The sequence below is a fragment of the Pseudorca crassidens genome, chromosome 10 (assembly GCF_039906515.1).
Source record: "Pseudorca crassidens isolate mPseCra1 chromosome 10, mPseCra1.hap1, whole genome shotgun sequence".
NCBI classification, from domain to species: Eukaryota; Metazoa; Chordata; class Mammalia; order Artiodactyla; family Delphinidae; genus Pseudorca; species Pseudorca crassidens.
In genome coordinates this window covers 40,448,424-40,460,894 of record NC_090305.1, presented here as the reverse complement: position 1 = coordinate 40,460,894, position 12,471 = coordinate 40,448,424, and the positions used below count along the sequence as shown (strand labels likewise).

The 12,471-nt window shown below is 58.5% G+C and overlaps 1 protein-coding gene across 20 annotated transcripts in view; it reads right to left on the bottom strand.

Moving 5' to 3' along the window:
• GRM4 (glutamate metabotropic receptor 4) overlaps positions 1 to 12,471 on the bottom strand; it is a 111,214-nt gene that overhangs the window by 63,238 nt on the left and 35,505 nt on the right. For all 20 annotated transcript variants that reach the window (XR_010946870.1, XR_010946871.1, XR_010946872.1 and 17 more), the window contains exon 3: positions 49 to 265. Coding sequence is in view for 17 of the 20 variants with exons in the window: in XM_067753295.1 (XP_067609396.1) it covers positions 49 to 265 (217 nt within the window). In the remaining 3 variants the exon portion in view is untranslated. The remainder of the gene's footprint in view (positions 1 to 48; positions 266 to 12,471) is intronic.

The window sequence follows — 12,471 nt, the reverse complement described above, 5'->3', positions numbered from 1 at the left end:
CGTCCCCCCGTCCCCAAGCACGACCCTGAGGGCGGGCGCCGGACTCACCGTCCTCACGGGACTTCTGGACGAAGGCCTCCACGCCACTCTCACCGTAGCTGCCCTCCGAGGCTAGCGTGGACACGTAGTTCCACTTGAGGGCACGGACGATGTCCACCATGGCCTGGGCCTGGTACGTGTCCGAGGGCACCACGCGGGAGAAGAAGTCGTAGCGGCTGTTGTCACTCAGGTCGGGGGCTGTGGAGGCGTAGCTGATCTGGGGGATCTGGGGGCGAGAGGGGCCACTGATGGGGGCGGCTGGCATCTCACCCTGCCCGGCCAGCACCAGCCCCTACACCCCAACCTGCCTCCCATCCCATGGCCTTGGGACCACCACCCCCAGCCCTTCCCATGGGCACTGCCTCCTCTCGTCCTGGGGGAGACCCCTTGACATGGGCTGAATAGGTCCCAGCCCCACTTGACAGAGGAGGAAACTGAGGCCCAGAGAGGGTGGGCAAATGGTTGGTCAGCCCCGCCCCGGGCTCTACCCAGGGTCCCAATGCTTCCCACCCCCTCTCAGCTCCCCTGCTCCCGTCTCTCCCCAGGCCTCTCCCTTTTCCCAGCAGGAGCGAGGCTGGCATCTGGGTGAGAAGTGAGAGGCATGTCAGCATCAAGCCCTCCTCTAGAAAGTCTCCCAGCCCACCTCACCCGGGTCTTGTGGCCGGTGGTCCCTCAATAACACACACGTACACACCCCAGAGTCCTAGGGGATAACGCACATGCCTGTACACACGTACACGCACGTGCTAACACACACACACACACCACGGGATCCTCTGGGTGCCTCAATTTACATAAAGAGCTGGAACATCCCAGCTGGAGAGAATCCCCAGATGGTTGGCCCAGGGATGGAGTGGGAATGGGGATGGGGTGGGGATGAGGGTGGTGAGAGGGGCCTGAGGGTTTATCTGGTCCACTCCCTGCCTCCAGGCAGCCTTTCTTGTCACCACCCAGCAGACCCCATCCCCACAGCTCTCTCTGGGCCCAGGCTCCTTCCTCCTGCCCAGCTCAGTGGGGACAGAGCCCAGGTTCCAATTTCCACAGCCCTCGCCCCACCCCACAGACTGAATCCCAGAAGGCCAGAGAGACTAGGGCCTCCGAGAAACCCTCTCTCCGCAGCCTGGGACACAGGGCCCACCCGGTGCCACGGCCTCTCAACGGCAGACTCCGGGCCTCCTGGCCCCAGCCCGGCTCCCCCAGTCACAGGGCACCTTCCTGCCCTCACACCTCCCACCTGGCCCCCCAGGCAAAGGTGGGACACGGAGCTCTCAAGGTGCCATTCCTCCTGTGGTTGACATCCAACACCCCCAAGGGACATGAAAGGGGTCGTGTGGACCCTCCTGAGCCTCTCCCACCTCCCCCCACCCACATCCCGGGTGCCCTCCTCACAGGGCTCTCGTCTGCCCCGGCTCCCCAGGACCGGCCAGTGGCCCGTGCTCTCCACCCCCTGCTTTAGTCCACACCAACATGTACCCTTCCTGTGTACCCTTTACCCTGCCCTCAGTCGTCCACGGTGACAGGGTGAAGGGCTGGGCATACTGATCTGGGCTGATGTCAAATCGAAGACTGATTCCCCCTAAGGAATAATTAAGATTCAATCCTGGCAGAAAAAAAATTAATGGCCAGAATTTTAGTCCACATGGCAACTGAGGGTGGGAAAATATTCCGGAGCCAGAGGACACCGGGAGCCCCCTGCACACGGGTTTGCCCACCTGGCCTCTGCCTAGGGTGTGCCTATCCTCAGGGACAGCGCGGGGGTCCACCTTCCACTGGGGTATATACTCAACCTGCTCTGAAACTAAACAGGGGCAAAGCTGCCTCCCGGGAGACAGCCAGGGGCTAGAGGTGGGGCTGGGCAGGACCTCCCACCTTAGACTCTCTGTATGTTTTCCGCGTAGAACTACGCAAATACAGCACGTGTTTAGAAAGCAGACCTCACTGGAACGTCCCAGAGCACATGCGTCCCTCTGCCTGCCTGAGTCAGCAGTGTCTGAACACTAGCCCAGTCCTCTTGGCCCTGGAGGGCACTTAGCATGAAAGCAGCGCCCCCTGCAATGCGGACTCTGGTTGGACATTTGGTGATTCATTCAAAAAGTATCGTTATTTTTAAGGTCTGATGAGGGTATTACAGCTGCAGCTGGCTGGCTGGTTTTTGAGTCCCTAGCTCTTAGAGCGCGGTTTCCCCACCTCAGCGCTGTTAACGCTTGTGGAGGGGAGTGGGGTGTGATCCTTTGTTGGCGGGCTGTCCTGTGCCTTGTAGGATGTTAAGCCGCACCCTTGTCCCCTACCCACTAGATGCCAGTAGCACACCCCTCCCCCGGTTGTGACAACCAAAAATGTCTCTAGACATTGCCAAATGTCCCCCGGGAGACAAAACTGTCCCCAGTTGAGACCCACCATTTCAGAGATATGTACTAAAATATTTAGGCATGAAGTGATATGATGAGGTCTGGGATTTGCTTCAAAAGAATCGCTGTAGGAACGTGTGGAAGAAGAAATAACACTGGCCGAGCGCTGACAACTGTTGACCGGTGTGGACGCGAAGGTACACTGCCCTGTTTGTTGCACTTTTGTGCGTGTCTGAAATGCCTACATTTTAAATTTTTGACAGTAAAACAACAGAACAAAATAAATGTCACCCTTGGGGTCATCCCTCTGAGGAGAAGCGCCCTGAATCTGGAGCTGGCAGCGCAGATGCAGGGCCACCACAGCAGGTCCCTGAGAGAAGACGGCCGTGTTTGTTTGCCAGCTCACCTCTGCCGGCCCTAATCACACACCCAGAAATCCACTCGCCTCCTGATTAGAAGCAGCTTCTCTCCTACTTCTGATGTGTTCCCCAACACAGGGCCATAGGGCCGGAGTCAAAAGTGCCCGCTCAGAGGAGGGGCAGCAGGTCCGGGGAGGTCTTGGGGCTGGGGGCAGAGCGGCAGAGCAGCCCGCACGAGGCAACTTCTCACCCCTCGGTCCTCCTTCCAAGCCGCCTCCCCCCTCCCCTCCCATCCGGGCACTCGGCCTGGGCAGGGACAGCGAATGGACAGGTGGCTGTCCAGGTGCCGGGACTCAGAGCCTCCCCCAGTGAGCTCAGCCTGCGTCAGCCGGCTTCAGACCCAGGCGCCACCCCTGCCCCCTGCACACCCTCATTCCCATAGAGGGTGGGAGGGCCAAGCATGGGGTTCCTGCAGGTGTGTGTGTGTGTCAGCCTGCAGGAGTGCTCAGGGCCTCTGATTTCTGAAGCCCAGGAGGGGCCCCTGCACTGCCCCCAACCATTCCTCAGATCCTGAAACAGGGACCTTGCCCTGAGATGATAAGGGTTGCAGAGGAGTAGAGCCAGCTTCCTGAACAGGGTCCAGGAGATAAGCCAGCATCCTCGTAAACATCGCCTCTGCCAGCTCCTCCTACACTGCCCCCTGCAGGCTCCCTCCTCAGCTCCAGGCCCTCCTGAGGTGCCCAGGAGGATGGCCTGAAGCAGTGATTTGGGAGTTAAACTGCTCAGATTCAAATCCCAGGTCTGCCGTGCACCGGCTGGGAAACCTGGGGCAGGTTACTTCACCTCTCTGGGCCTCAGTTTCCTCCTCTGCAAAATGGGAATAATTCCAATCCCTTTCTCATAAGGTTGTGAGGGTCACGTGTGGGAACTCACAGGAGGTGCTAGGGGCAGCGCCTGGCGGGCAGTCAGCACTCAAGGGTTAGCTCTGATGTGGGCTATTATCTCTCCCCCTGCACTTCCTCCTGGCAGCTCTCTCTCTGTTTTTACCCTCTAGCACTGTCCCTGGTGCCTCCCCCTCCCACCCCCAGCTCTCTCTCTGTAGTCACAGTTACTGCTTAGTGAGGACATCTCCTGGGGCTGGCAGGTCCCCCCAAGCTCCCCTCCCTCCCGTCCCCACCCCAGCCTGGAGTGGAGGGGCAGAGGCAAGGACCGCCCTGGGGACCCCATGGGCAGGGGGATCGTGACAACCTGGCCCCAGGGGGGCTCTGGTATCTCCGCAGCTCTCACTGTCCCCGCAGCCCAGCCGAGAGGGAGGGAGGCACTGGATTAACATTCTCTTCAGAAAACATTCCTCTCCTTCACAACAGCCGTGCCCACCCTGTCCCCCCGCCAGCTCCTCCCTCTCTGCCTCCCTCTTGCTGTCGCCCAACACTTAGAGCAGCAACTGTGTGCTGGGCGCTGTTCCAGGTGCTGGGGAGGCTACACCTTCCTATTGCGCCCTCATGGGACAAGAGTCAGCAAGAAGTCAGACTCCAGCAGCCCTGACCAACGACGGCTGTCCTACTCTGGGGCCATCTGTTCGCCTGTTTCTCTTTCCTCTCTGCCTGCCTTCCTCTGCCCACAAAGCCCAAGACCTCATCTCCCCACATCCAAATCTTCCTGGTGCATCAAGGCCCAGCTCAAGTGCCACCTCCTCCAAGCAGCCCCCCAGGAGCCTTCATCCTCCAGAGAGCCTGCTCGGACCTCCCTCAGCACCAAGTAAGGCTGCCCCAGGGGCACCAAGCACATCCTCCCTGTCCTCCCACGTGTTAGGTATTTGGCCAACTTATCAATTCAACAAGCGTTCTGAGGCGCCCCGCGTTGTGCTGGGCAAGGCCACTGGGGAGACACCGAGGGGAACTGGGCTCATCCCACCCCCAAACCCAACACTCACTGCATCTGGGGGACGCCCTGGGGAGGAGGCAGGTGGGATGCCCATGAGTGGCACACAGTGTGTCTGCAGCTGGCACCCCGCAGAGCCTCATGCTTACAAAAGTACGAAAAGGGTGAGTGACTGAAGGGGGAAATACATGAATAAACACTCTCTCTCCCTCCCTCTCTCTCTCTCTCTCTCTGGCTTCTGGAGTGACGAGGAGGTCCCTGCCACACGGGAAAGACAAAAGCTGCTTCCGGGCTTGAGCAACAATGAAGATGAATGTCAAGCACATGTGTGTTTGTGTGACATGCGCACGTGCGAGCACATGCTGGAGCATACGCCCTGAGCACACGGCACACTCGCTGATTTATTCCTCTTACCAATAGTCACCGAGCGCCAACGACCTGCCAGGCACAGCTCTGAGAGCAGGGGTAGGCGGTGGACACTGCCTCGTGGGGCACCCCATGTCGACAGGGGCAGGCGATGCAAAGGCGATGCAGGGCTGGTAGATGGGGATGGGGCCCAGGAGAAAAAAGAAATCAGGGAAGTTCAGGGGACTGTTAGGGAGAAGGCCTAGGGAAGCCCCTCTGGCAGGGTGACATTTGAGTCAAGACCCCAAGGAGGTGAAGGAGGCAGCCCGTAGGTATTTGAAGGAGGGCTTTTTAGGCAGAGGGAACACGTGGATGTACGTGTATGCACGTGTGTGTAAGCATGTACATGCATGTGTATCTGTGTGTTCCAACCTGAATCTGTTCTGAACCTGCCCCAGGCCTGGCCAGCAGCCCCAAACACCCCTCGGGGCACAGAGACACTGGCTGGAATGCAGGTGGTGCCCCAAGTGCCAACAGCTCAGGCTCTGGGTCACTGGCTCCCCAACCAGCAGAATCTGAGGACCCCCTGAGAGTGGCCAGTCCCCATCCCACCCCAACCAGAGGAGTGTTGGGGGATAAGCAAGGTGCCCGACATCTCAGAGTGCCCCAAGGGCCCAGTCCCACAGCCTCTGGAGGCCAGGGCTCTGTAAGGCCAGGGTTTTGTTCATAGCAGTCAGGGGTGAACCCCCCACCCTGACCTGTGCAAGGCCTGGGGAACCCCGAGTCAAGCAGCTGGATGTCCGGGGCCATCACCACGGACACCTAGGGCCACCTGACAGGGATCCCAACCCTCTTCCTGTGAGCGTGAGTGTTTAAAAGCCCCTCCTCCTCCCTCCTCCTCCCTAACCCTCACCTCAACACTCTCTGGAGCCAACCCGCCCAGGGCTGTGCCACCCAGCTTTGCCATCCAGCTGTGCCACCTTAGGCAAGCAGGCAGCCTCTCTGGGCCTCAGTTTCCACCCCTATAAAGCAGTCACAGAAACAACAGAGAGGACTGCATTAGTGAGAACACACACAGGGCTGAAAACTGTGCCCATGGGCTTCCCTGGTGGCACAGTGGTTGAGAGTCCGCCTGCCGATGCAGGGGACACGGGTTCGTGCCCCGGTCCAGGAGGATCCCACATGCTGCGGAGCGGCCGGGCCCGTGAGCCATGGCCGCTGAGCCTGCGCTCCGCAGCGGGAGAGGCCACAGCAGTGAGAGGCCGCGTACCGCAAAAAAACACAAAACAAACAAACAAAAAAAACTGTGCCCAGCACATGGGGGCCCTCAGCAAATACCAGATATTATTAGAGAGGGAGGCAAGACTGGGACCGTAGTGCCCATTTTTCAGATGCGGAAACTGAGGCTCGGACAGGTGAAAGTGCCCTCTGAGTATCAGGGCCAGGAGAAATCAGAAACAAGGCACAGACCCGGCTCCCCTGCCTCCCTGTTCACCGTCCCCCAGTCCTGGCCTCAGACCCTGCCCACCCTCCCAGCCGACTCTGCTCTTTCTGTTCCACCCACAAGCCAGGCCGGGCAGCCACAGATTGAGGCCGGGATCCTGAAGCCCCCTCTGGCCACCAGCCCGACCCAGGCCGGGACCCAGGCAGACCCCAGGACCCCCACCTGCCTGGCGCAGCCCCTCTCACTCGGGGAGCAGAGGACCCTGCATGGGGCAGGTCAGACCCCGGGGTGGCTGCCTGCTCCTTGCCCTTCTGATCCTGGCTGCATGAGGCCTCGACTGCCCAGCTCTCAGCATCGGCTGTTTTCTCTGCAGATAAAAGGCAGCCAGCCAGGTTTTAGGTACATGAAAGCTGCTCGGGCAGGAATGTATGGTTCAGAGAGCCGGTGAGAGGGCAGAAGCCCAGCTTCCAAAGGCCTGGGGCGCCGTCGTCTCCCACCCGACCCCTCTCACGGCCTGAGCCACGCGCCCTCTGCTGCAGAGACGGTGCCCGGGAGGAGCAGAGGTGCTGCCAGCCCACCTCTCTCCCTCCCCGGGACCTCGGGGACAGGAGGGCATCTCACTGAGAGCCAGGCACACAGTAGGCGCCCCCCATACCCTTGTGGATCAGCGACCACCTCCTCTCAGCCAGGCGCTAAAGACACGGATTTAAATAACCCATCTTCCAGGCTTCCCTGGTGGCACAGTGGCTAAGAATCCGCCTGCCAACACAGAGGACACAGGTTCGAGCCCTGGTCCGGGAAGATCCCACATGCCGCGGAGCAACTAAGCCCGTGCGCCACAACTACTGAAGCCTGAGTGCCTAGAGCACGTGCTCCGCAACAAGAGAAGCCATCGCAATGAGAAGTCTGTGCACCACAGAGAAGAGTAGCACCCCACTCACCGTAACTAGAGAAAGCCCGTGCGCAGCAACAAAGACCCAACGCAGCCAAAAATAAGTAAATAAATTTATTTTTAAAAAATGAATAAATAACCCACCTTCAGAGAACCAGCCTGCTGGGGGGGTGGGGGGAGGAGGTCCTCGGAGTGAAATGCCTCCAGGCTGAAGTGCCGGGTTGGGGGCAACAGGGATTCACTGCAGGGAGAGTCAGACTGTGGGTCCTGAGGAGAGAGCAGAGGCTGGCAGGGTGGGTCGAGGGTGTAGACAGATTGAAGAGGAGAAATGGGGCGGTGCAGAGAGGGGGGTCGGGGGAGTTCAAGGCAGCTGGGAAGGGAAATCAGGTGAAGGAATTGGGGTACGGCAGAGGGGGGTGCAGTGGGGGGACCCAGCACGCAAACCTGCTCTCAGTCCTGACACAGCCCGACTCTTGAGAGGGACCCCAGGGTTCAAGAGCAGAGAAGCAGGCTTCCAAAGCCTGGAAAGTGGGGGATGCCCTGGGCAGGGGCTGGGCTGGCGTCTGGGTGGTCTGTGGTCAGCGTGGTCTGTGGAAGGGCTGGGATGGGCCCCAGATGGAAGGACGGTCTGCCAGCTGCCCTGGGCCTCATCCCAGCCACACGATAGGGTCTTTCCCCTCAACAACCACATTCTCCCCAACCCACTGGGCCATTTGGGGGCCACCGGCCACTTTCCCACAGACCCTGTGGGAATTCAGGCCAGGTCGGCCCGGGGTGACTCACTTCAGGATGCCGTCATCAATCAGATCCCATTACCCTGCGGACAGCCCAGCCGCCAGCTCCGGACCCCGAGAACCGGGTCACTGGGGGCTGGGCCATGTGTCCCGGCCTGGCCTGGGCCTGCTGACCTCTGCCCCAGCACAGTCCATCAGCCTGCCCAGCCCACCCTGGGTGCCCTGACTAGGACTTCTGCCCCTCTTGCTGCCCAGGGCACTCGGCCTCCCCAGCTCTGCCCCTCCCCAGGCTCAGAGATGGGGTGTCCTCCTCTGCCCGAGTCACACAAGCCCCTCAGGCCAGCAGTCTTTCCCCTCCTTGACCGAGAAATGGACATCAGTCTCCAAGGCTGCAAGTACTATCTTAAAAGACAGTGCAATCTGCCCACAAAGCCACGTGGTCCCTTCACCTGGGCCGCTCTGTGGCCACCAGCCTCCCCTCCCCCCACAGGCTCCCAGCCCACCCACACCCCTCAGAAACTCTGTTGATTCCATCATGAATTCACTCACTCAGTGCTTCCCTGAGCACCTACTAAGCACCTTGCACAATCTTTGGCACTGGGGCAAACACACAGAGACCAATCCCTGCTTTCATGGAGCTGACACTCCAGCAGGGGAGATGACACTAAATGAGCCCTCACGAGACTAACACGGGTGCTGGTCCTTAGAGACACTTCCAGCTCCCTGACTTCCTGGCACCTGGCAAAATCCAACCACCTGCCCCTCATGCTTGGCCGGGGCCACCTGCCATGTTCTGGCCACTGAGCTGGGAGCAGAAAATGCTACCATTTCGAGGCCAGAGCATCTCATTGCCATTGTGAGACCCTACAGGGTACATGTTCCCCCTGCTACCGTGACCAGCAATGTTCCAGGCCAGCCTGGTCCCTGAGGAGGTGGGCAGAGCACTCAGACAAATCATGTGGACATGTAACACAGCAAGTATTCAGTTTACGTATTTTAAGCCACAGAGATGCGGGGGCTGTTTGTTCTTGCAGCACCTCCTCCTGATGCTGACAGACACAGGGGGCGTAAGCTCTCACTCCAGGAGAGCAAGGAATGGGTCTTATTTACCTCCACTTCAAGAGCCTGGATGTGTCTGGTTCACACCCATCACAGGCTGGCTTGGGCTGAACTGAATTAAATTCACACACACACACACACACACACACACACACACACACACAGAGATGTAATCATCGTCATCCTGAGAATGAGCATTTATTGAGTGCTTACTGTGTGCCAAGAACTGTGCAAAGTGGTTTTATATGACTAACACCTTTAAACTTACAATAACTGTATATGAAGTGGGCCCTCTTATTCGCCCCATTTTCCCAAAACTTAGGTACAGAGACGTTAAGTAACTTGTGCAAGGGCACACAGCTAGTGATTGAGCTGTGATTTGAACCCAGAGGGATGGGCTCCAGAGCCCATTTTACTGTCAGGTAAAACCTCAGCCTCCCCCCTTCACAAGTGGGCCTACACATACATGTACACGTACACACACACACACACACACACACAAACATACACAGAACCTGAGGGTGACGGCAGTAGCCTCCAGTGACAAGGAGGGCCGCCCACATCGACTGTGGCCGCAGCGGGGAGAGCCAGCCCCACTACCCCTCTGTGCTCAGCCACCACCTCCACTCCTGGCTACCACACTATGGGCTGAAGTGGTCCATCTGTCCCCGTCACAGAGGATCGGGCAGGGGTGGGGGCCAGGGGCCCCAGAGGCTTGTGTAAATGGCTCTGCTTTGAGCAACAGCTAATTTCTGAACATAATTATTAATTTCATGCTTATCATATGCAAACCTCTGTCTCCCAGACGAGATGAAATTGATTTAATTAGAAATTCCATCATCAAGCCTTTTGGATCCAAGCTTTTAATTAGGGTCACCAACCCCACCCATGGCTGCCAGAGAGTGGGTTCATGGCCCCCGACTCCCCCCGAGGGCCCAGGCACAGCCAGCATGTGTAGGTCCCTCCACTGCCACCAGGGCCCCACTGCCCAGGTCAGGGCCCCTCACCAGGACCCTCACCTACCTCCCACCCACAGCACGGCCCCACAGTCACAAGGGGCATCTTTTTCCTGCTGGCATCGTAATGGGGAAATAGTATGGGAAGAGTTCGTATCATCTTGCAGCTGGAAGGACTGAAATGTTTAAGGTGGCAGAAGACAGGAGAGATAACAGGTCTCCCCTCTTCCTGAGAAACTCACACACCAGCCTTCTTCTGGGAGCCCCTGCTGGGTGCTAATAAAATGCCCTTTACTGCTCAGCTTAGGGCCATCTGTCAAAATGATCAACAACACTTGGCATTTTAACAAAGCATTTTCAACACATTACCTCTGACTTCATCTCCAGCTACCATCCTGGCCTCACTCACGTGGCTCCAGCCACACTGACCTCCTTGCTGTTCCCTTGAACATGCCAGGCACACTCTGCCTCAGGGCCTTTGCACTGGCTGTTCCCTCTGCCTGACTGCTCTTCCCCCAGGTCTCCCCAGAGACCCATGTGGCTCGCTCTCTCACATCCTTCCCTTCAAGACTACTCAAACATCACCTTCTCAGACCACCCTATTTAATACCAATCCAGCGTCCCTCTCCTGCACCCCATCTCCACCTCCCTTGCTTTGATTCTCCCCATAACAATGATCACTTTCTAACATGCTCTAGATTTACTTGCTTATTTCATTTATTATCCACCTCCCCCTAAAACATCAGCTCCATGAATCCAGGGGCCTTTTTTTATGCCCCACTGTGTCCTCGGATGCCTGGCACAGAACTTGGCTCAATAAACGCAAGAGACCACTTCATTCCCTCCACACAGCCAGCCTGAGGACAAGCTCAGCAGGGCCCCGAGCACCTTAGACAGGTGAGGAAACCGAGGCTCAGAATCTTGGGGCCTTGCCAAGGCGACAGAGACGACCGAGTTCTGATTCTCACATGGTCTGACACTTCACCTGGGTAAGTGGAGGGCATTGCTCTGCGGAAGGGGGCCGCTCCACAGCAGCACCCTGCTCACGGAAGATGCTCTGAGGTATCCCTCCTCCCACCCCAGGGCTCAGCTCATGCACCTCCTGGGGCCCTACCCCCCTGATTTCACAGTGATATCCTAGAAGGCACTCGTTGGGGGGCCATCCCCCACCCACCTATGTCTCCCCCTCCCGGGAAACCACCCACTCTCTTAGCAGGAAAGCAAGGGGACACTTGGATTAATTTCCAGGCCTGCTCTGAATTATGTTTTCCAGGAGAGAACCAGACAGATGCAGGCAACACGCCTTTGAACAAATATTTCCCCAGAAAGTGCTTTATTCAGTACCTTGTCTCACCCTTTTAAACATTATATGTTTTCTTAGGAGCCCAGGAAAAAAGGGGGGCGGGCGCCGATACGGCACAGAGCCTGGAAAAGCATAGAGGGCGCAGAGTGAAGGGCTGACAAAGGAGCGGGTTCTGGTGCAGGCTCGGGGGAATTACCGCAGATAAGAGCGGGCGGGGGAGCAGGCGGCATAAGGGCGAGAGGAAACAAGATCCTCAAATCAGCACTTGTCCTATTTCATAAGCAAAATTTAGATCAATAAATTACACTCACTTCTGCAGGTTTTACATGCTGACTCCGTAACCTTGTCAAGAGTGACATGTGGGGGGAGGCCGAGGGACGGAGGAGCCCAGAGTCTGGGGAGGAAGGGTGGGGGCCAGGGGAGCCCCATGGGGCTGCAGTGCCTGCACCCCCTTCTCCTTGAAGGGCCCAAAGCCCAGGTTTCCGGAGGTGAGAAGCAGGCCACCACACCCTCTGCCCACTGCCTCGCTGCAAGACTGCAGGCAAGTCACTGCCCCTGTAAGCCTCAGTCTCCTCATCTGCCCAGTGGGCACAGTGGTGAGAACCGGCCTCTGTCAACAGACATGAAAGCTTGGAAAGAGACACGAACATCCAAGCTGCCAGGAGCCATCACTTTGTGTCTGATACACACCAGGTGCGGCAGCTACTGACACAGACTCTCCTGTTGATTCTCGCCACACCCTGAGGGAGTGCGAAGGTTTCCTTCGCCCCGATTGACACGAGAGGCTGCAGCTCAGAGCTGAGGCCCGTGCCTGGGGTCACCTAGCGTTGGGGCTGGGAGCCACACCCAGGCCCACCTAATGGCCAAGCTGGGCTTTCTCCATGCCATGAGGCTGCCTGTGGGCCAGGGAGCCGGGCAGCACCGGGCACCAGGCCCCACCCAAGTGTCCAAGGGGCAGGGGCTCGGGACCAGCCCAGGGGGCTGCCATACCCCAGCGCGTCGAGGTGAGGGTGCGGCTGAGCAGGGACCGGGCACTCAGAACCGGCCGGGCCGGGGCTGGGCATCCTGAGAGCCGGGTGGGGCAGCAGTAGGCAGGAGGCTGCGCAGGTAT